General features: G+C 46.0%; 1 protein-coding gene across 7 annotated transcripts in view; it reads left to right on the top strand.

Moving 5' to 3' along the window:
* The window catches only part of LOC122711126 (zinc finger protein castor homolog 1-like), a 110,834-nt gene extending 89,905 nt beyond the window's left edge, over positions 1 to 20,929 (top strand). For 4 of the 7 annotated variants that reach the window (XM_043929591.1, XM_043929588.1, XM_043929589.1 and 1 more), the window contains 5 exons: positions 14,584 to 15,162; positions 15,480 to 17,180; positions 17,689 to 17,787; positions 17,981 to 18,914; positions 19,028 to 20,929. In XM_043929591.1, coding sequence (XP_043785526.1) covers positions 14,584 to 15,162; positions 15,480 to 17,180; positions 17,689 to 17,787; positions 17,981 to 18,914; positions 19,028 to 19,532 — 3,818 coding nt within the window. In that variant the 3' untranslated portion in view covers positions 19,533 to 20,929. The remainder of the gene's footprint in view (positions 1 to 14,583; positions 15,163 to 15,479; positions 17,181 to 17,688; positions 17,788 to 17,980; positions 18,915 to 19,027) is intronic. The other 3 variants (XM_043929592.1, XM_043929595.1, XM_043929594.1) reach the window with 3 other exon arrangements.
* Positions 20,930 to 24,108: the final 3,179 nt, after the last annotated feature.

The following is a 24,108-nucleotide window of genomic DNA, read 5'->3' as shown; positions in this document are numbered from 1 at the left end:
CGCTATTAATTTATAATTCGCGTGTAATTCAATGTAAACTGAACACAAAAGTTGGCTGGTACTAAAATGTCGGTAAGTTAATACCTCATCTTCGTCACGCGGCCACCTCACTTTATCTAACGCAAACTTTAATTGCTCGTAACTCGATGAATAAACTTGGACCGAAACTTTCGTGCATTAACTTTTATACGTTTGATTCGCCTTCTAGAATCGATCCTCCGAACGTGTCTCACGAATGTACAAAAAAAGAGAAAAGGAAAAAAAAGGAGGAAAAAAACAATCGCTCGTAAAATACGAATTATAATTATATCTAGAAACACACACACACACATACACGCATATATATATATATATATATATATATAAGGAAAACTGTGACGAAAATTCGAGACGACGGTTGATCGTCGAGTGGATCGTCGAAAAGAGGAAGAAAAAAGGAAGGAGAAAAAAAAGAAACGAAGAAGGTAGAGGGAAGAGAGGGGATTTCGCGAAACAATGCGGTCGAGTCGGATGCATAGGTTGGCCCCCGTAGGATGAAAAAGTACTCGGTCCAAAGGCTAGAGACTGGGATTGGAAATTTTATTATTTATATTTGAAATTTATTATCGCCCGGATCCCCGGGTCCCCGGGGCCCGTGAAACGGCCGATCCTTGCCCTCCTCCCCCTTCTCCCCATCCCCGGTATTCTTTCCGCGGCGTGTTCTGCCCACCCTCTCCCCTTCTCGCGCCGTCTCGTCGCCGGCCTAATTTATCGTTCCTCAACTTTTTATTAATTTCTTACCGCTCGCGGAATCGCGATCGCATTAAAAGGAACGGTCACCGAAATGCATCGGTACACAGACGGAATGCCGTCCCTAATTTTTCGCTCTTCTTCCCTCCTCCCCCTCCTCCTCGTGGAGAGGAGCGCCGCGTGGAGAGGATGATCCACCTCCTCCGTTCTTTTAGCGCGCGGCGCCCGTTGGCCGCCACGCTAGCAGCCACCGGTCCATCGATGCTATCGGCACACCGGACAGAAGAAACGCATTTTTCCTCAAACTGCCGCGCTGGTGGCGCTCGGTCGCCACCACCCCCTCCTCGCCGCCTCCCCCTCCGATAAAAAGGGGCCCAGTTGAAAATTCCGACAATTTCGACCACCTCTTCCCGCCTCTGTCGCTCTCTCTCTCTCTCTCTCTCTCTCTCTTCCCTCGCTCACACTCCTCGCTCGAGAACGTTCGAGAAGTTGAAGAGGAACCGGCCGCTAATTCCTCCGCTCTATTTATATATATATATATATTTATATTAGTGTTTATACGTCGAGGAAATATGTTCCGGGGTTGAAAAAAACGGGTTAGCTCGTTAGCTCGAAGATTTGGCATCGCGATTGATAGATCGTGTGATCGTTGGTTAATAACTGTACGCGTCGAATAACGATACGAGTATAAAGGAGCGGGTAAAGGAGAGAGATAGAGTGAGAGTGAGAGTGAGAGAGAGAGAGAGAGAGAGAGAGAGAGAGAGGAGGTTTCAAGGTTCGCGACAGCTCGAAATTAGACGTTAAGATTCGATTAGTTAATCGGCGCCGCGAGAGGGAGGGGGAATAAAGTGGTCGGTTTGTAATTCTTGGCGGGCGGGCGAAGAAAAATCGCGAGACGTCGGCCAGGAAAGAAACGAGGGCGGGCAAAAGCGAAATGGGGGTTAGAAGGAGGAGGGATCGAGAGGGAGGGCGGAGGGCGATCATCGAAACGGGCATCGTTCATCGATCGATACAACGGGGCAACTAATAGATAGATTCCTGAGAGTTTCGAGGACGGCATGCGATTGCCAATCGCTTGTTGTTTCCCGATACAAAGCCGATCGGGGCCAATCGGAGCGGCCAACAAACATTGCGGCACCTCGCACCTCGCTTTCGCAATTCCCTTTTCGAACTCGCCACTTTTATTGCCAGATTTTATTCTGCCAGCCCCTGTTACCCTCTCGCGACCTCCCCCTCCCTCCCCTCTTCCCGCCTTCCTGGCCCGGTCGAGCGTTAATTATAGCGGAGAACGGAGGGAAGAAAGAAAAAAAAAAAGGAAAAGAAAAGAAGAAAAACGACTCTTTCTTCGTCGGCTCTTTCTCTTTCCTTCGTCTTTATCTTCGCGTTAACGAAGAGAGATTTGCGAACATCCTTCGAACGAATCGTGTTCCATCGTGTTCCATACATGGAAATATCGGCGTGAGACGTTTCTCCGATTTTCGAACGAGGAAACGAGGAAACGTTCGTTGGTATCGTTGCTTGCCTCGTCTCGATCTCCTTTTTGAATCGACGTCGTTCCCCGGCGTCGAGGGAAGGAGGGAGGGACGGTGGTCGAGAGCCCGTTTAATCGCGTACTTAAATATTTATACGCGCGGGAATATAAATCGAATCGATTCATAAAAGGGCCGGAGTGGATGGAGCGGCGGCAACGGCGGGTTTCTCGGGAGCGTGGCCAGGGAAACAAGACGATGGTCGAAGGACCGCGATCCTTCGGATCGTTGGCAAAAAAGGGCGAAAACGAGAGAGGGGGAGAGAGGAAGAGAGAGAGAGGCGACGAGGTATATATCGCCTCTCTCCCTCTTCTCCCGTTTGGCTGCTCTATTAATTAGCTCGCGGCAGCTCGCTCTCTCTCCACTCCGTTAATTTACTCTCGGAGGGGGCGCATTTTATTTTTCGTACGGGCCTGAGCGTCGTCGTCGTCGATCCTCCGCTCGCCTCCTCAATCCGGCTCTATTAATTAGCCGGGGCCCTTTTTTCCCCGCGGTCAGGCCCGTAAGACCCGTCGAATCCCGTCAGGAAAAAGGGAACGGCGGACACGGGAGAAAAAGAAAGCGCGGCCAGCGTCCGTCTCGGATTCCAGAATCACCGGAAAGGGAGAAGAAATATTCCGGTTTCGAGCAAAACGATCCTCCTCTCTCCCTCTCTCTCTCTTTCTCTCTCTCTCTCTCTCTCTCTCTCTTCCCCTCTCTCTTTTTCTCGATTGCTGCTCGTGGCCCTGTTCGCGAATCCCGGACCGTTTTCGTTGGAACTCGTACAGCAACGAAACCTCTTTGCTCGATCGGTTATGTGTGACGCGTTTCGTAACGCGTGGGATTCTACTCGAGGGTCGAATTTTCGAAACGAATTTGCAAATTACGTAATATCGTATACGACTCGATCGTGGTGCGGCGTGGTAAAGATCGAAAGAGACGAATTCTTCTTCGCTTTCGCGGAGATTTTTCAGAGTTGAAAATCTCGCGAGAGGGATTGTTGTTGTTATTGTTGTTTAAAGGGAAGTGGAAAATCGAGGTTGGACGCACGAGAGCCGATTTTGAAGCGATATATATATGGGTGGATTCGTTGGAAGGGGCGATTTGTCAAACGCTTTAACAGCTGCCGTACGCCGACAGCATTATGGAGAGGAGTGTATTATCGATTTTCACCAAGTAATTCAGACGCCATGCTCGTCCAGCCACGCGGAAAGCGCTTAATCCGAAACCCTTCGAACAGTTTTGCACACGTTAAACCGCATAAAACGCGAGGTCTCACCGTGTGTACACCTACGGGTTCAGCAAATTTCAATTCGCAATTTTTATGGAAAATCCCTATTCCCCCTACATCGTATTAAAAAATATTAAAAAGAAGAAGAAGAAAAGGTTTAATTATACAATGCTTAATCGTCCCTACAATTTTCTTTTTCTTTTCTTCTCTTCAATTTACCAATTTCGTAGTCAAAAAATTCTCGTCTCTTCACCGGATGGAACGAACGAATCGCGTGCACGCTTATGAAGACATTCGGTTGGCGTCGATCAGCTCGAAGCTGGAATCGAGCGCGAAGGAAATTACACGGTGCGTCGATCGTATCTCTCCCGGATCAATCGATGATGCCTCTTCAAACAAACTCGTGGCGCATTCCTCGCGAATCCTCTTCTTCCTCTCTTCTCGTTCCGATCGATTTCTTTCCCACCCGCCTCCCCTCTCTAATCGATTCCTCGCTACGAGATATCGCAACATCCCTCGAAAGGAGGGAGAAGAGGAAGGGATACCCCTCTTCTTCATATAATTTCGTTCCCGTATATACTCGATCGACCTATACTCGAGAAACGCGAATGTTCATTATTTTTCGTTGGAAAAAGGGTGGCCAGAAATATATCGGAATATCCGCGAGCGCGCCGGCATCCGGTTGACTATTTCGAGAATATAATCGCGAAAAGAGGAGAGGAAAAGAGGGGAATGGAGAAGAAATGGAAAAGGGAGGCAAGCCAGTGTCGAGAAAGCCCGTTTTTCTACCTCCTAGGCTTACTTAACCCCTTCCTTCTTTATCCCGCTCCACTCCAACCGCCTCCCTCCTCTTTTCCCCCCCCCGTAATGGGCCGTTTCGTTTCGTCCCGAGCACGCGATGACAGGGCCAACTACCGAGAAACAATTTCGGAATACGCCGCGCATAAACGCAGCGCATTCGAATTCCACGTTCCTCCGATTCTTCCTCCTCCCGAAACGCCCCCCTCCGATGCTCTCCGATGCCGTGGAAAATTGCATATACAACGGAACGAACGTTTCGTAACACACGTTTCTCCCTCCTCCTTGTCTCCCTCTTCGTTTCCTCCGCGTCATCGATCTCGTTAAAATCTCGTTAAGAATCTTCGATCGATTTGTCGCTCGATCGATCGGCTCCCTCCCTTCTTCTCTTCTTTTTCTTCTTCTTCTTTTTTCTTTTTTTTTTTTTTCTATCTCGACGACGTATCTCTTCGCCCACGAATAAAGAGGAGGAGGAGGATTCACGCAAGAAGAATCGCGAGATGTATCTAATTAAAAGATAGAGATCGTAACGGTACACGGATTAATAATTCATTCAAGGGTTATTAGTATCCCTTACGATCTTGTTTTCCTCGATTCGATCAAAGAGGCGAAAGATAGAAGGTGGATAGAGGGAGGATGGTAGATTCGCTGCCATACCCATGCGCGTGTCCATAACTTGTCCGAATTTCCGGCCGTGTGTGTCGCGGGACAGGCGATTCGGGGAAGTAAACCCCGTAAATCAATTTCCTCGAGCGGCTTGAGAAAATGACAGAGAAAGAGAGAAAGAGGAAGAGAGAGAGAGAGAGAGAGAGAGCGATGGCGTCGTCGTCGTCGTCGTGTCGTTAATAAATCGAGCTTTCTTCCCCGGCTTTATCCCCGGGTTCGCGTCGTTCCACCGATTCGCCATAAGTCGCTTAAAGCCGTTCCTCCTCGCCGCTTTGGTAATTCGAGTTAGCCGTTCAGGCCCTCTCTCCCTCCCCCCTCCTCTCTCCCGCTTCTCTGTTATTTCGCGCTTGGCGAAGGAAAGCGAGAAAAAGGAAAGCGTCGGTGGAAACGAGCGGAGGACCGAGACCAAGAGACGGCCACGAGAGAGAGAGAGAGAGAGAGAGAGAGAGAGAGAGAGAGAGAGAGACCACGCCGCCGATTGTTTTAGCCAAACTAAAACGGCCGAAGTGAGAACTCGGCGGGAGGGTCAGGGCCGTGACGTCTCTCGGGGTCTCGGGAAACAGAAACGCTTCGTCCTCGATATCATCCTCCTTCAAATTTTCGTTTCGAGAAAACTGCTCCCCTCCTTCTCCTCCTCCTCCTTCGTCCTTCCTCGGCTCTCGAGCGAGGAATTCGAAAATTTGCGTTTTTTAATTCGCGCGACCGATGATCGATGGAAATCGATGGAAGGATAAATAATGTTCACGAATCGCTAGGAATCGTTTATGAATCATTGGCAAAAGTTGATGATCATCTCCTCTCGAAGATGATTCATTTTGTTAGCTCGTTAACGATCGATGCGAAAGTTGGTGGTGGTGGTGGTGGTGGTCGGTCGGTCGGGTGTTTTGTTCAAAGGAAAATTCCATTCGCGGAATGGACGGTGTGTGTTACGCTACTGTAGGTGCGGCGTGTAGGTTTTGCAAGAGGATCGCGAGGAATCGATCCCTCGCTCTCTGTGTTTCCCTCGCGCTTTCCTCTCCCCCTCCCTTCCTCCCTGTCCATCACTGGTTTCACTGGTTCTTTCTTCCTCTTGTTCTTGTTCCTCTTGTTCCTCTTGTTGTTCGTGCGAAGTGGGGACCACGAGAGAACGACCACGTGCCAAATCATCCGAGTGGAATCGGAGAAATTTAAAAAATATTCTAAATTTAATTACCCCGGCGAGCCTCGGTCTTTCGAAATCGTCCGGGCTGCCAATGGCTGGTTGAAAAATAGCCGATCGACGAACCGTGCGACGAACTTCTAGCGGGGTAGCATTTGGATCGTTGAAAAAAAGGGGAAGAAGAGAGAAACGCGTGCGCCTCGAAACCTCTCTGGACCCCGTTCGAGTTATAGAAAGAGGAAGAATTTATCGTTTAAAATTTGAATTTCGATTATCGAGAATCGAAAATCTGCTGTAACGTCGAAAAAAAGAAAGTAGGAAAGATGGAGAAGACGCGTGCGTCTCGAACCTCTGGACCCTCTGTCATCTTTTTTATACAATTTATAGAAGGAAAAAGTATTTGTAAATTTGAGGAAGTTTTGAGTTTTAAACTCTTTTAAAATTGAATTGGAAGATGCTAAAGAAAGAAAAAAAAAAAAAACAAAACTCTAAATCTTCGAATTATAGAAAGAAGAAGAAGAATATACATAGTTTGAACTTCAATTGAAAGGAATATCCGGTGAGTGAGAAGAGTATTTTAGAAAGAAAGAAAGAAAGAAAGAAACGTCGCACGTTTGTCAACGAGTTTATAAAAGAGTTAAAGAGTTGGAATTGGAAAAAGGGAGAAGAAAGAAGATCGAGCCGAGTAATGAAGAGGTTAACGAGAGCTCCCAATTTCAATTTCTCTTTCCCACGCTTCGTCATCGTCGTCGTCGTCGTCATCGTCGTCGTCGTCGGATCGATTCCCCGCCTCCCAATATTTCTCTCGATAATCCTTGCTCTCGATCGAAAACCTGTGGAAAAATCATCGGATCCGATGAAAATACATCATCCGTTCGCGATGAGAAACGGAACAATATTTTCGCGGGGATACGACGTGTATTCGTCGAGCGTTCTCTCCCCCCTTCCCCTTCGTTTAAAATTCGTCAGACGTTCGCCACGCTCTTTGAAAATTCTCTCTTACCACCGTTCACCCTCGAGAACACTCGACCACCCCTTCTACGCTCCACGCTCGCAATCATCCCCCCTCCTTCGTGTTACACGCGCGTTCCCAATATCTTCTCTATTCGAAAAAAAAAAAAAAAAGAAAAAGAAAAAAAACAAACTATACTAATATAACTAAATAGTTGCACTTTGCTCGCGAAATCTTCATCTCGATTCTTCGATTCCCTTGGATCGAAATATATCGACCGAGATTATATATATATATATGTGTGTGTGCGTATTTTGATGCATATATCTTGTTGTTTCTACGAAAGAAAAAAGTAGAAGAAGAAGGAAAAAAATTTGTCGGATGTTGAATAATCTATTTCATGGCCGTTGAAAGAGGACGATCTCTCTCGAAGGGTTAAAAATACTAGGGTTTTTCCGGAAGAAGGTGATGGAACGAGAGGGGTAGATCCAGTGGCGAGGTGGCTCGGACGAGGACAGAAACGCCACCGGGCATCGATAGAGCGTGGCGGTGCACACTTAATAATAGTCCTCGCTCGTTACGCACTCGTCGAACTGCCTTGTTAAGGCTAACAGCCACTCGCTCTCGGGGAATATTCGAAAGTTATCGGGACACGCGATCTCGTAAATCAACGCGCGTTATGGAACTTTGTGGAACTTTGGAGCACCGAGGTTTAATAATTTGTCATGAATCTTCGCCTCGGAAAGTCAGAAGCGATACAATCGGAACGAACAAAGTTATTCCCGTCGGCTGTGCCGTGTTTTAACATTCTCATTCGATCGAGCAGAAAACGTGCTTCTCTTTCTCTCTTTCTCTGTCTCTCTCTCTCTCTCTCTAAAAAGATAATTTTAATTTTATCTTTTATCGCCTACGATTAAAAGTTTAAACCGTGGCTGGAACTCGAACGGTTGGTCCACCGCTTTGGCTAATTCTGCCAATTATCTTAAGTAATTCTATTAAGCCCGATCGTGGTCACGATTCGGATGTTGCCTCGGGGCATCCCCGTTTCGCGTCTCGTGGCACAGATTGTTGCGATTTAATCACAGATAACGGCCGATTTCTCGGGATTTTCTTCTTAAGGAGGATAAGCTTCCCTTTTGAACAGGAATCGGGATAACGATAGAAATAAAGAAAGAAAGAAAAAAAAAAAAAGAAAAGAAAAAGATAAACGGGTCAACCAATCGTGTTCACCAATTATCCCATTATTCGGCCGATTATTAATCATCTCTACGTCACCACCCCTCGAAAAATTGACTCGTTCGGCTCAACGATATCGTGTTTCCGTAAACAGAGAGCGATCGATCGTTCAATATTTCACCGCGACCCGACTATTTTATTACCGATCCATTTCGTCACCCCTTTCGGGATATATCCTCGGGTCTGGAAAATTCGTCGAATGAAAAATCGGGGCATAGGGGGGGGGGGAGGGGGGAGCCGATCATTCCTCCCCGATCGAATTTCGTGTTTTGACAGCGGATCGCCGATCCGTGGCTATTTCTTCCCTTCCTCCCTTCTCTTTATCCTTCTTCTTCCATCGATCGTATCCCTGGTCTAATTTTTTCGAAAAAAAAGAGGGGACAAAAGAAAGGGGGAGAGGGAGGGGGCGCGAGGAGGCAGCCGCTCTCCCCCTCTTCCGGCTATTTGAATTTGTAGAAAGGGTTCGATTCTGTGTTTATTTTTTCGGGCGCGCGTGGATGTGAGTCGAGGGTGGAGGGGAGGGGTGGGGGTAGGAGGAGACACGCTCACACGTGAATGGCCGATATTACGCGCGCGGTTCACCCCTCGTGAAAAGTTTACGCGCGCGCGAGGGGTGAGAGTGGAGAGAGAGAGAGAGAGAGAGAGAGAGAGAGAGAGCTGTGGGGGTGAGCTGGGGGATCGCGGGCGATAAGTAGTACGCGTGTTTTCGTACGCTCCGACTCAATTTACCCCTCGAACGATGGAAACACCGAAAGGCGAAAGAAAGGGCGTTATTAGGGGAGGGAGGGGAGGGGGGCTTTTTTCCTTTGAAACTTAAAAATCTTTATCCTTGGCAAGGATTTTTAAATGTACGATCGTCTAATAATCGTTGCTGGCAACAACTTGCGACAACTTCCCCTTTCTCCCTCCCCTCCTCTCTTCTTTTTTTTTAATTGCTACGTTTTACAATTGCTCGATAACAACAATAGCCCGATTAATGAAACGCACGAGAGCTCGAAAAGAGCTGTTCTTGGACCTTTGAATCCTTGACGTTTCACGATTCGCATCACGCTCCGTTGCGCTCGAATTCGGTTTGTGTTGAAAAAGAGAAAGAAAAAGAAGAAGAAGAAGAAGAAAAATTTCCATATCGCAGTTTTATATATGCGCTTTACAAAAAAAAAAAAAAAAAAAAAGAAAAAAAAGAACCGGTTCGAATCGAGCGGTGGTCGGTCAATAATTTCGGAAATCATTGTTCTCCGATATTCCACGAGGAGAGGTTTCCCCCTCGTTAAATTTAACGCGGCCGCCATAAGTAACAGTGGAGCGAAAAAAGAGAGAGAGAAAGAGAAAGAAAAAGAGAGAGAGAGAGAGAGAGGGGGGGTTGCTCGACCCACGACGCCGTGAAAAGAAGGGGGTGCGTGGCAGAAAGGAGCAAGGGAAGAGAGAGGGGTGGTTGGTTGACACTAAGTAGTATGTCCGTAACAGTGGCCCCGAAAAATCTATACGTTGGAGGGCAGGCTAGATTAAAATGAAAAAAAAAAAGAAGGAGAAGGAGAGAAGAAGGGGGGGGGGGAGAAAAAAATTCCGCGCCTCGCCTCGCCGTAGGGGTAAAACGATACCAACTATGCTACGCGACATTAATGAATGTGCCTTTAGAAACGGCCACGCGGAGGGAGGAAGGGAGAGAGACAGACAGAGAGAGACGGAGAGAGAGAGAGAGAAATGAAGAGAGGAGAAGAGGGAGAGAGAAAGAGAGAGAGAGAGAGCAAGCGCGTAGCACGTGGCTTGATTGCTTTAACGACCGTTTGTACGCGCGCGCGTTCGTTCACGCACGCTGCTGCTGCTCCTCACGAAAGCCTCGTCGCTATAATAATCGTTCTCGATGAATAATCACGTTTTCGGCGCATCGATAACCCTACCCCACCACATCGTGGAAATTTTCGCTCGAGATGTAACCGATCTCTGGCGCGCCGATTGTGTCACGGATTCGAGATTCGAGAAACGAAGAAGAATTCCTAATTCGATTCCTAATCCCAATTTATTTTCCCAATTCTCGTTGATATCGATCGCGATCGATATTGCGAGAAGGAAAGGAAATAAAAAGCGAGAATTAGGTGGACTTGCGTCGATCCAACGCGCGACAATTGTACGCGGTGGTCGTGGCGAGATAGATCGGCGAATCCGGGGATATCAGAACGGCCAGATCTATAAATACCGCGCTATAAATCTCGCGGTTACACCGAGGCTAGTAATAATTAGGAGGAAGGAGAAGACAAAGGTGGGAATAATTCTATCGGCAGTACACGGAGGGAAGCTCGTAAATTCCCGGTTGGAAAGGGAGCGTGTTCGAGAATCTTGCCGATCCTCTGGAAACTACTCCGCGTCTTTTACTTCTTGCGTCGTCCTCTCTTCCCTAAAGAAGGAATCGCGTTAATTATAATGGCAGCGTGTTTAAACCGACGTTTATTCTGGTCCGGCGAACCGTTTTCCACCGACGAAGAAGATTGGAGAAGACGGATGAGGGAGGGGGAGGGGGGAGGCGGAGGAGGAGGAGGAGGAGGAGGAGGAGGAGGAAGGAGAAATGAGCTCTCTGTAGCATGAAAGAAGGTGCTAAACGGGTAGCACCGAGAGAAACGGGACAGGAGAATGGCGACCATAACGTAATTTTGACAGAAATAACGCCGCCGTGCCCGCTGAGAGACAATAAGTTCGCGACACTCTCTCGCAGGGGAGCTTAGAATAGTTTAGTGTCGGCCCGTCTCTTCCTCGCTCTGGATTATCTCTCTCTGTCCTCTCTCTTTCTCTCTCTCTCTCTCTCTCTCTCTCTCTCTCTCTCTCTCTCTCTCTCTGTGCTCCACCTTCGACCGCGACTTTCATCCGCTCGCTTCGCCTGACCCTCTTGGCGCCACGATTTTCATGGATTGACGATTACGCCGTTATACCATTTTAGTTTCACCCCTTCTTCCGCCCGAAAACTTTTTCTCGTCGAACCGTGATTTTCTTCTCGCGATTTCGAGGAAATTTTAAAAGTAAACATATTCCTTCTTTTCTATTTTTCGTCTCTTTGCTGGGTAGAAGACGATAAAAAAAGAAGAAAAGAAAGAAAGAAAAAAAAAGGATTCCAAAATCGTGGAAAAGGGAATTTTCAAGGATCGATGGAACTTTTATTATATCTCGATCTCGATGGAAGATTAGAGCTAATCCTTGCTTCGAGAGGTTTCGAAAATATTGGCGTTCAACGTCAAAATATTCTCGGTGTTCCGCATCATTCCTCTCCAAAGGTCCGTGAAATCAACGAAACGTCTCTATTCTGGCTCGTTAAATCGCATCTGGCCGCTTACTTTTTTTTTACGAAGCCGTTTTTCCGGAAACAATGTTGTGACGAGGACCGTCGAAAAAGGGTAAAGAGGCAGAGAAGAAGGGGTGGGATTTGCCCGTTAAGATTTTTTTTGTCGATATTTAGTCGAGAGAGAGAGAGAGAGAGAGAGAGAAAGGAAGGAAAAGATTCAATGGACCTTTCGCGATCGCTACGCAGAACTACGACCACACTTGACGCATTATCCAAACACGCGATTTTTTTTTGTAGAGAGTTTGATTCATTCTTGCCCCCTTTTCTTCTCTCGACGTTATCTTTGGATTAAAAACGCACGATTTATCAAACGTTGTTTGTCATAAAAAGAAAAAAAAAAAACAGAAAGAAAAAAATAGAATTTATTTATTGAATCAAATTTGAAAGCATCGAAACATTTGCGTGGAGATCGTGCTCGGTCGAGGATTTTCGGTAGCCGTGGACGGAGAGATCACGTATAAAGGGTTATTCAGCTTAAGGCTGCACGGATTAAATGTTAAAAAAAGAGAAGAGAGAGAGAGAGAGAGAGAGAGAATCGCTGAAATACGGGGGCCTCCTTTTCAGGATCGGGCTTTTTGAAAATTTTAAACTCTCCCCGATCGTGGGGCCCCGAGGTTTTTCATCCACAGCCGGATCGACCTCTCCCCTCCAGCCTGCGCGAGTTTCGAGAACCACGAATAAAAGGGTTCAGCCGCTCTCTCTGAAAGCCGCTACGGATATTCGTGCACTACTGGGGTAGGAAAAGGGGGATCGGGGTCCGTAGATTTCTCGTATTTTTTAAGATTTGCTTCTTAAATCCTGTCACGTTCCTCTCGTATTCTTTCGTTTTCGATTATATACACGGGCCCCCACTCCCTTCCGAAACAGCTGACACTCGATCATACCGCTCTCTATTAACTTTTTCATACGCTTCGTACGCTAATTCTCGATCGAATTCTCTTCCTTCTCGAGTTTCTCGAGTAGAGGATGCACGATAAAAAATGAATTTCTTTCTTTCTTTCTTTCTTTCTTTCCTTTTTTTTCTTTTATTTTCTTTTTCTTTTCTTTTCTTTTCTTTTTTTTTTTTGCGAAAGACGCAGAGAGAAGACGATTACATTCGCGTGGAATGCACATCCAAGGCCAGGTTCCTTTCGACGGTAGCACCGCGGTTGTTTTGGCACGCTTCCTGCGACGCGGCCCGCATAATTGGTCGTCAACGAAATGTCCAACACCTTCCCGAATAGAATAGAATAAAGAAGGATCGATCGGATTGGATTTTCTCGATTTGTTTAAACGCTCGTTGTTTAATGCTCGATAGGAGGGAGGGAAGGAACCTTAACCTCGCTTAATTATATCCGCCTCCTCCTCTCGCGTAACACGCCGGCCGTAAATTCACGCGAATAAGAGTTTCCTCGACGAGGCTAGTCGAGAAGGTGCTCTAACGAGCTACACAAAACACGCAGCTGCGTTACATAATTACTGCAGCGGAGGATGGATTAACAGTCATAACCGAACGTTGCGCAACAATATGCATCAACGGCTATTCCCGATTCGGCTAAGCCGGATAATTAATTTAAGCGAAAAGTCCAGAGCGAAATGGAAATTTCGTAATTTCGAGCCGTAATTTGCCGGTCTTCTTCCAAACACCTTGTTCGAGGCCTTCTTCCAATCCTCGAGGATGATCGAGAGCCTAGTAGCCTTGCATAAATTGGACCCCATTGGATTTTTAGATTCCATGGATTCGGATTTCAAGATCCGTGCCTTCTCCCCGATTCGATTCGGAGAGAAATGGTGGTTGGATATACAGATTCGGAAGCTTCGGTATATATACCTCGAGGAGAACATAATACCGAGGCATAATGGTTTAGCCTCTCTCCCTCGCAACCTTTACCATTTCGTCTGTTTTCTCGTCGTTCCTTTTTCTTTCGTTTCCCTCTTCTCTTCGTAACCCTTCTTCTCTTTCGCGTACACACGTGCGCATAAAACTCGGCTGGCGTACCTATCCCCACCAAGGCACACGGCCGAAAGGGGGGAACCCCTAAGAGAAATATTCGACAATTTTTAAACTCGTTTCTGAACGCATTCAAACGTGCACAGTCGACAAGTAGGAATTTCTTGGAATCAACCGAGAGAGCCTTTTTGGTAGGGCACGCCGAACGTGGTTTCCGGCTGCCGGAGGTGGGGCCTCCGCCATATATTCTCCCCTTTGGTTATATATTTCGCGGCTTCTATTCGCGAAATTCTGTGGAAGAGGAGTGCGTTGTTGTCATTCGAACGAACGCGTACCGTAGTACGCGTGTTGGAGTCGTACGCGTAATGGTAAAGATTAATAATATTCAGATCGGACAGCTTTGATAAACATTGAAAAATGAATCCTGCGATGCGTAGCTAATTTTCTACGTGGAATATATATTTCGAAGAAGAAGATACATAGAACGACACATGTCCGATTTGCGATTGCTCGAGAAGGAATCGAGAACGAAAATCGAACGAAAAAAAAAATGATGCAACCTACCCTGCTATACTCGACTACCCTTTGTGTCGTGTGGTCCGCGTCCAACTCGAGTCGTGGTCAATCCTCGACGCGATTCGTGCGAGATCGCGCTTCTGTGTCGAGGATACAGATGCAAAAAGAAAAGAAAAAAAAGAAAAAACGCTAGTGAAGCAGCAGAGAAAGAGATCAATTCGTTTCTTCGTTAGAATTTTCGTTGGATAGATTTCTACTTTTCACCGTAGATAAAGCGGTTGGTAAGAGTAGAGCGAGCTCTCTTCGTTGGCTTGCAGAACGCTTCCTTACCAACCTCGATCCTTCGTTAACGGCAGAGGCCGAGTACCGTCCATCTATCGACTGTCGAAAAGATGAGGGAATTATTTTATCAGGGGAAAATAAAAAAACTTTTCTTTTTTCTAAAAGAAAAAGGTTGGATGGACAGCACGTTCGATTCCCCGTTTCATCGTTACGTAGGCTAAATCCCCCAAGAGTAATCCTCACCTCTTCTCTTTGGTTTCTGATTTCAGCATTATTGAGACAAAGCATGTCTCCGGTTGCGGACACCTTGATCGGTAGCTCGAAAAGCTCCGTGTCACAACCAATAATCGATTACTCCCGATACGTGAGGCGGTACACGTCGGGTCAAGAATGCGGTAGCTCGTATTGTAAGGAGCTCGGTTGCCGAGAGCATTTTCACTGTCTGGATTGCAGTGGTAGGGTCTTTGTGAAAAAGGAGGAAATGATCAGGCATTTCAAGTGGCACAAAAAGAGGGACGAATCTTTGCAGCACGGCTTCATGAGGTATTCGCCGACGGATGATTGCTCGGAGAGACATCCGGGCCGTGCCTGCCCCCACAATAGAAAACAGACGCACTACCACTGTATCCACGAGAATTGCGATAAAGTTTACATATCGACGTCGGACGTGCAGATGCACGCCAATTACCATCGCAAGGATTCGGCTATCATACAAGAGGGTTTCCAGAGATTTCGAGCTACCGAGAGCTGTGCTACCGATCACTGTCCCTTCGTTGGCCAGCGGACCACGCACTTCCATTGCCGGCGACCAGGTTGCCGGTTCACCTTCAAGAACAAGGCTGACATGGGTAAAGAACTACTCGCAGTTCTGCCTCTTAGAAATTATATAGTCTCCTCTCTTTCCTAGATTACTCGTTACATTATACTGTTACCGTGGTAGTATGTATATATACACGTATATATATATATATATATCTATATATATGTATATATATATATATATATATACATACATATATTAGCGATTTCTGTTTGCTTGCCGATCATACATACACATCTCTGGCTAAATGTACATGAGACAGACTTAGACCTAGTTCTCTCTCTCCTTCCCCCAGTTAAGCAGGTTCGCCCCTAATACGCCCCTTTCGTGATTTTCTTCTTACAGACAAGCACAAATCGTACCACATCAAAGACGAGCAATTGTCCCGCGATGGGTTCAAGAAATTCATGAAGTCCGAGGCATGCCCCTTCGAGCAATGCCGTTTCTCGCGCGTGTGCAATCACATACACTGCATACGACCGCACTGTAGCTACGTTCTTCACTCGTCGGGCCAATTGTTCTCCCATAAACGAAAACACGAGCGCCACGAGACCGAGTTGGCCTACAGAAAGTACAAGCAGATCAACGCGGTTGGCGGTATCCGGCCGCCGGGCTCCTGGCCACCGGACGATCTCACCACGCAAAGCCTCTCCCTCAGCCTAAACGGCGAAAGTTCGAACGAGGACAGGGGCTCCCCCTCCTACTATTCCCTCGACGATTCGTTTCAGAGCGGTAGCGATCTAGCGATAGATCTCACCGCGCCTACGACCACGGTCACCACGGCCAGTGGAAGTTCCACGGTAACCGTGGACCAACAGCAACAGCAACAGAGTCAGCAACAGCTTACCGCCATGGAATTGGCGTATCTGGTGCCGGGTAACCCCGATTGCCCCTGCCACCTGGGCAGGGAGCATCATCATTGCGGGTTGGACCGTTGCGGCGCACCTCTCAAGGATCCTCGCGAGGTCAGGGAACATTTGAAGGAGCACGAGACCCAAGAGCGCATCACGGACGCCTTCTTCGAGGAGGGCGGATGCGACGACAGTTGCCCGTACGCCGACAAGGAGAAGCATTATCACTGCAACTGGGAGAATTGCCGAGAGGTGATCCTCTCCACGGACAAACCGTTCCGTCGGCTTCAACATTACAAGATCCACGAGTACAGCCGACAGTTGAACCTCTCCTGCTCCTCCCACGCCTTGTCCTCGGACGTGACGCTGACCCATCTGACCAACATCGACGCCATGTTCAGGCGGAAGAGGGGCAGGCCACCGAAGAACAGAGTGATCGAGATCTGGTCGGGTGGCGACCCGGCCACCCACACCCACGACTCCCCCCAAGCGATCTTCACGAGTTTCAAGCTACCGAAACCTCAAACCCCTAGTCTCGCGTCCAATCCTATGGCCGAGGATCGCGAGGGGAGCGTCTCGCCCTCGAACAGCCTCGGCGAGCCCGAGGGATTCTCCACCTATAATCCCGACGGATGTCCAGATCCGGCTTGCGTGTTGAGATCTACCAGACACCACCATTGTTCCCAGCTTAGGTGTCACTTCTCCACGGACAGGCCCGACCAATTACTGATGCACAGCAAAGACTTTCACGATAACGTCGACATACCGCCGGGCTTCGCCTTCTTCGATAAGATGGTAGATTGCCGGCTGGTCGGTTGTCACAGTAATCGCGTTAATCGCCATTTCCATTGCACCAGGCCGAACTGCGGCTACTCGTTCGTCAGATACTCGACCATGGCGATGCACGAGAAACAGCACGGCAATAGCCACGGTGGTAACGACAGTCGGTCGAACGTCGTCGAAACGACGTCGTCCAACCAAGAGTGTCAGACCCACGCCCAACCGATGGTCCAGGATACGACCAAGCCTAGGATTCAAGTGAAGAATCCGGCCGAGCTGATCGAAAAACCCGAAGAATGTATGGCGAGTGGTGGTGGTGGTGGTAGTGGTGGTGGTGGTGGTGATATGGAGAATAGATCGATGATGGACGAGAAGGAATCGGAGATTCCGAGCCCGGATGTCAACAAGACGACCGGTAAGTTTAATTTTCCACGTGGACACGAACCAGTGCACCTGTTGTATAGTATTGTTTTATAGACGAGTTTTGTTTGGTAGTTATTTGAGATGTTGAGATGTCGAGGAGACAATCGTCCAGTCGATGCATGTCTTTTGCACGTACACGCACACCTCATATGCGTATATTACGATTCACGTTCGCACTTCTCCATCCTTTCGACTTTTATTATTCGCCTTTTATTCGCGAATAAAATTATTAATATTTCCGTCGAAAGGATTACAAAAAAGAAAGAAAGAAAGAAAGAAAGAAAGAAAGAAAAAGAAAAATATGTCATTTTCATCCTATTTTTATTCCCCTTTTTTTTTATTTCTTACATGGACACACGCATATATACACACACACACACATATATATATATATATATATTTTTTTTTCTCTTGTTGAGTTTGACGTATCTATTGTACAAGGTGGTTGTAATTATAGTGGGAGGTATTGAAGTGTTGGTTGTTTGGTTGATTGTTGCTAGTGGTGAGGGCGGCAGGCACCTATTATCCGGTTAGTGGACCGCCGAGTGAACCCGCACTTCCGGGCGTCGTGCTATCCATGCGAACTTCCGTGCACCAAGGTTCGTGTCTCTCTCTCTCTCTCTATTTCTCTCTCTTTCGACGACCAATTCTCTCTTTGCCTTGAATTGCGTCTCTCTCTCTCTTAGCATCGGTAATACGACGCTCTCAGTCGTCGTTTCTGCTCCTCCTTTCCTCCTCGCCTCCTCCTCGTTTCTTCCGTAACGCTAACGCGCTTCGATCTCTCCGTTGCAGAATCCCCCGTTCTTCCATCGACCAGCTCGGCCTCGCCCCACACCCTCTACGGACCGGAGCAGAGCTGTAGCAGGCCGTTCTGCAAGTTGAAACGTAAAAACCATTACCATTGTAACGCCTGCAATCAAGCTTTCTCCGAATTGGATCGACTGGTGGCCCACATAGCGAAACATTCGACAGGTGCCATCCTCAGTCAGCAGCAGCACGAGCTCGCCACTGGTCAACCCCCTAATCAACTGCAACACGACTACTTGGCCCAATTGTCGCAGAAGCACGACTTCATGGCGCAGAACGCCCAGATGGCGCAGAACATACAGAATTTCCAGAATCAGATGCAACGTCAGATGCAGCAGACCCTCGGCCAGATGAGCCAGCAGACCCAGGTGGTGAAGGAGGTGGTGAAGATCGAGCCGGCTAGGTGCGGCTCGGACGTCGGCGTCCAAAACGTTCCCAGCGTGAAGAGGGAGCCCGGTGAAATTTCGCGGGGGGACGAGGGGGGGAACAATTCGGTGATGGACAGCAACGAGAACGGTCAATTGTCCCAGCCGAGCATGCCACCCAGTGTTCAACAATCCCCGGTTCCGGCCAGCTTCGAGCTTGACCTTAGCCACGGATTCCATTTCCCAAGCCCGGCAGTGATGGCAGCCATGAATCAACAGATAGCCCTGATGAACCAAGCCCTGCCACCGTTCCTCCAACACGGAGGCATGTACACGGGCGGGCCAGGCTTGATGTTCGCGCCTGGTCTACCGCCAGCCAATTTTCTACCTCCCGCAAGAGACGAGAACCCGTTGGCCTCGCTCGCGGCCAATCTCAACTTGAACAAGCGATCCTTGTCCCCGCCCGACAGCAATTCTCCAGAGGCGAAGAAGCAGAGGCTTCATCACTCCATGCGGATGCTCAAGGACGAACCGGTGCCGGAAGGATACGTTAGGTTCGCACCTTTTTTTTTTTTTTTTTTTTTTTAATATCTACGTACGTATATGTATATATATATATTTATTTCACGTCGTTTAATCAATATTCGTCTCGTTGTCGATATTTCAGGTTCAGATTCAACGAGGACTGCAGGTATCCCCACTGCGGTTACAGGGAACACCAAACGCATTTCCACTGCATGCGTCAAGACTGCGGGTACTCGTTCTGCGACAAAACTCGTTTCGTCCAACACACGGCGAGACACGAGCGTCTCGACACCCTGATGGGTGGCGATTTCCAACAGTACAGAGCGAACGTGCCGTGCGGGAGGGCACAGTGCGCGTACACGTCCTCGTTGGGCTCGATGCAGAACAAGGCGTCCCACTTCCATTGCCTCAAGTGCGACTTCGTTTGCACGGACACGAACAAAGTGGTCGCCCACAGGCGGCAACACGCGAAATTGGACAGTATAGCGGCGGCAGGCTTTCAAAAGTTCACGCCGAGTCAACCTTGCGGTGGTGTACAGTGCCAGCATTCCGGCAAACAGACTCACTATCATTGTCTTCAGTGCCAGTACGCCGTCCTCGGCCTAGCGCAGATGTCCGCTCACAAGTATCGCCACATGGACACATAATATCGCGACTGTCCACGTTCGAACTGCCATTAAGTTGGAAGGAGAAGAAAGGAAACCGAAGAAAGACAATTTCTCTTAGGTCCCCTTAGACATTCCTTGAACGCGGTGGATGGAGATGGCCCGGAATCGAAGAGAGGGCGAAGTAAGGAAGCAGCGGGGGGGAAGGTTGGATCCGTTGGATCGACCAATTTCGGATCAATCGCCGATCGAATCTGAATTATGATAAAGAGGAAGAAAAAGGAGAGAGAGAGACAGAGAGAGAGAAAAGAAAAAGAAAAGAAAGAAAGAAAAAGACAATTTCGTACGCACCCTGTAGACATTCCCCAGCAGAATTTGCTCGCGATTGTCCATGCCCGATACACGATTGCGTGTTGCGTACATTCGTTGGACGAGGCTGGATGATTAGGAGCAGACCCCGACCGCGGCCTAGTCATTAATCTTCAGCCGTTCTATCGACCAGGAGTAATCGATAGCTCTTTTGCGGCGTGTGTCTTCTCGTTCGGATCGGAACACCACGGATATTATAATCCGTTAATAATCGGTCGATGCATCGAATGGAACTGTTCAAATCACCTCGATGACTTCGTACTTACGAGAGAGATATTTTTTATCGATCATCTTGCAACATTTCGCACGATCACTTCTCGAATCCGAATGGTGCTGGAAGAGACTTTCGTGGCACGATGCGATTCGGCAGACAGAAGAGATCTAAAAAAGGAACGAAAACAAGAGAGAGAGAGAGAGAGAGAGAGCGAAAGAGAGAGAGAGAAAGCGAGAGAGCGAGAGAGAGAGAGAGAGAGAGAGAGAGAGAGAACCTGGCATAGAACCCGTAGACAATAACAAGAATGACGAGTCTATCGTATAGCTTTAGATCGCGAGGATAAAAGACAAACTATAATATTTAATAGAAAAAGACCTTGTACATTTCGTTTTTTCGTTTTTTTTTTCCTCCCTCCCCCCCCTTTTTTTTCTAGTAACACTCGTGTACCCTCCACGTGGTGCAAAGTAAAATCGTCGCGACCACTTATCTCCTAGAATATATATATATATATATATGCGAAGAACCGAGAGAGAATGAAATATTCGATCGATGAAACGTCTTCGAAGAGGAATCGGATTATTTATAACGAGTTCAACTGATTCTGTATGATCAACCGTCGGCAAGCAGACGCGAGTTAAAAAGACAGAGATACTATTACGTCTAGTCCATCGCACCATCGATGAACATCGTTGAAGAAATGAATTCTCCGTTTTCAACATCCTCCCATCAATGGTGCAATGATTTTTCTACGATTTTTTTCCCCCCTTCCTCCCTCCTTCCTTCCTTCCTTTCTTTCTTCTTTTCTTTCTTTTCCCTCTTCCCCATCTACAGCTGTTATTATTTCTTAAGTTCCCACTTTTTTCTTTTTTCTTTTTTTTTTNTTTTTTCTTTTTTTTTTTTTTTTGTTTTTTCCACTGAAAGGAACTCCGAACCGACGAAATAAAACGAACGGTAACGAATCGTACTAAAGATTTATACGCTTTCACGCCGCGACTAGGAGGGTACGCGTATCTTTACATCATTAATCGTATTACGAACAGTATTGATAAAAAAAAAAATTTAAAAAGAAAAAAACACGAAAAAAAAAAAAAAGAACTGCAAGAAAATTAACTGAGAGTTAACAAAAAGACTGCCAGCCAAGACGAGACATATAGCGAACATTAGAGATCAAGGATGATTCGGTGATTCGTTCGTTTTCGAGGCAACCGTTGCTCGCAGGAAACAAAATATTATTTGTTGCGGATATATTTTGTCGAAAAGTAAGGAGCATGTATATCTTGTGTGTATATATAAATATATATATATATATATATATATATATACACGAGATCGTCATGAAGATTGGAAAGAGAAGTATGTACGCGTATATACTGTAAATTGCGAGAGCAACTCGAAATAAAAGATGGACGAGTGTGTAGTACGTTTTATACGTGAAAATGAAAATGGAAATTCTCGCGTTCCTGTTCTCAGGGGATATTCAACAACGATTCTACGATTATTAATTCTGTATTGTAAATCTGTATCTTTTAGTAATAGTATCCCTAAATAAACTTTTTTCCTTTGATCATATTTATCGAGATTTAGCCGGGCTTTAAAAATTTTGTTTACGAATCTCTTACGAATCTCGTATAAATATCGCAGTTAAATTCTTCCAGTTTCAAATTGAGAATCGGAATATCCTTGAACCAAGTACGATTACGATCGTATCGTTGATGAAATCTCCCCTGTGAGAGAAAAAAAAGAAAAAGAAGAAGAAGAAGAAGAAGAAAAGGAAGAAGAAGAGGAGGAAGAAGAAGAAGAAGAAAAAGAAGAGGACGATCGACGACGAGTAACACGACGAACCTGAAGAATAAATAATCACAAAAATGTATTTTTTCGAGTACTATTGATCACACGTTAGCTGTTAGAGCATGCATAATCCCGTTGGGACGTTGTGTAAGTGTGCGAGTGTAAGGGTGACGCGCTAGGGTGCCTTTAGAGTTTTCCCCGAACTTGTAGGACCGTGCCTTAGCAAAGACCGACCGTTTACGCAAATTCTTTTCAAAACACTGAGCTGTACGAGAAAGTAAAAGGGAAAAAAAAAAAAAAAGAAAAAAAGAAAAAAGAAAAAGGAAAAAAATAATAATACGAAAAGACATGCACAGGAAGGAACGATGTGAACACGATCGTAGGAAGTTAGTGCCTTAAATAAGCGCGTCAAAGTACACGAGAAACGAACATCCAGTCGCCAAGAATTATCCTTTCGTCTTTTTTATCCGACAATATAATGGGAAGAATGATCACTTCGATTCGAAGAATATATAGATCGATAATAGAAATTTTTTAGAGGCTTGTACACGCGGTTGAAGGAGTTGATATTCTGCGACTGACTTGGAGAATCCTTCGTTTTTTTTTTTTTTTTTTTTTTTTTTTTTTTTTAAGACACTTTTCCAGCGTTTCGTGAATCGAGCACCACGAAGGGACGAGAACTAATTTCGTCCGCCATTTTGGAGATCCGCTTGCTTTTTTTATTTCAACGATGACGTTTCCGAAATTCGAAAATATATTTGTCACGAGAAAAATTTGTCGACTACTACGTTTTTTTTTTTTTTTTTTCTTTCTTTCGTTCTTTCGTTTGTCTTTGAATTTTATTATTATTATTATTATTAATATTACTATTACTATTACTACTACTATTATTATTATTATTATTACTATTATTATTATTATTATTATTATTATTATTATTATAATCTTTCGAGAAGATTAAAGACACAAGAGCGGGTCTCTGGTGGGTCCGGGATGAGGTTTCCCAAAAACTCAATCCTAATCTTCCCCTATTAGTCTCTAGTATATCATTCCACTAGCAAGGTTGCGCGTGTCAACGAAGTCGATTAGTCATACATCGGTCCCCGTCCTCCTCTCGCGATCGAGCAAAAGAAATCCAAGGAAGAAAGATATTCTCGCGACGTCCGGTTTCGATCTTTTTCGATCTCTTTCGAGGAAAGATTCGAGCTCTGGGGATAATAGTGGTAGTGTTCGTACTAGTATCCGCTCGTAAACTCGCGTGAAAAATTGCGCGAAGGTTAAAAAAGCGAGGATAAAGCGCGGAGGATCGTGGATAAGCTGCTTGAGAGCCGAGCCATTTTAAACGAGTGCCATAAAAACGATTTAGAGTCTCTCTCTCGAGCCCCTCGTGTCGCTTTTAATCCCTTTTCGCGTGAAAGATATTCACGCGTGCGAGGGAAGAAAGAGGGGGGAAAAAAAAAAAGAAAAAAAAAAAAAAGAATTAAAAACTATTGTAAAATATTTATTATTACTTACGAAACGAAGGAGAGGTGTTTGTTGTGGTGGGGGACCGGAAGTGGCGAGATCGCGAGAGGATCGTGCGTTCAAGGGGTGTGAGATCAACCTCGATGGATCATCGCGAGAGATCATGGAAAGAAAGAAAGAAATGAATAGAGAGAGAGAGAGAGAGAGAGAGAGAGAGAGAGAGAGAGAGAATGAGAGAATGTTTGAAATAGCGACGATGAACTGAGGTTGCCTTATAACTATCGAGCCTATAATATATATAAATATATATATATATATATATATAAATAGAAAAATATATTATTGCAAAGATCATCAACGACGATGAAGGGAAAAATATTAAAAAATAAAGGAGGAATGAAGGAAGAGCGTGTATGAGTGCGTGTATACGTATGTATGTATGTATGTATGTAAAAGAGAATAAAAGAAAGATTGTGTGTAAAAGAGTGATATATGTATACCAGTAGAAAGAAAAACGTACTATTATTATTTGAAGAGAATAGGGAGAATAGGGAGAAAAAAGAGAGAGAAAGAGAAAGAGAGAGAGATGAGAAAAAGGGAGAGAAGAGAAATTTATCGTACGATCATTAGTATTAAAATACCTGCTGTATGAATGTAAGAGAAAAGAAAGCTATTATATAATTTTATCTATTATTATTAATTATTAATTAATATCCTCTATTATTATTATTATTATTATTATTATTATTATTATTATTATTATTATTATTATTATTATTATTA

This window comes from Apis laboriosa, unplaced genomic scaffold, assembly GCF_014066325.1.
Source record: "Apis laboriosa isolate Shangri-la unplaced genomic scaffold, ASM1406632v1 scaffold16_cov148, whole genome shotgun sequence".
NCBI lineage: Eukaryota > Metazoa > Arthropoda > Insecta > Hymenoptera > Apidae > Apis > Apis laboriosa.
This window is presented reverse-complemented; position numbering and strand designations above follow the sequence as displayed.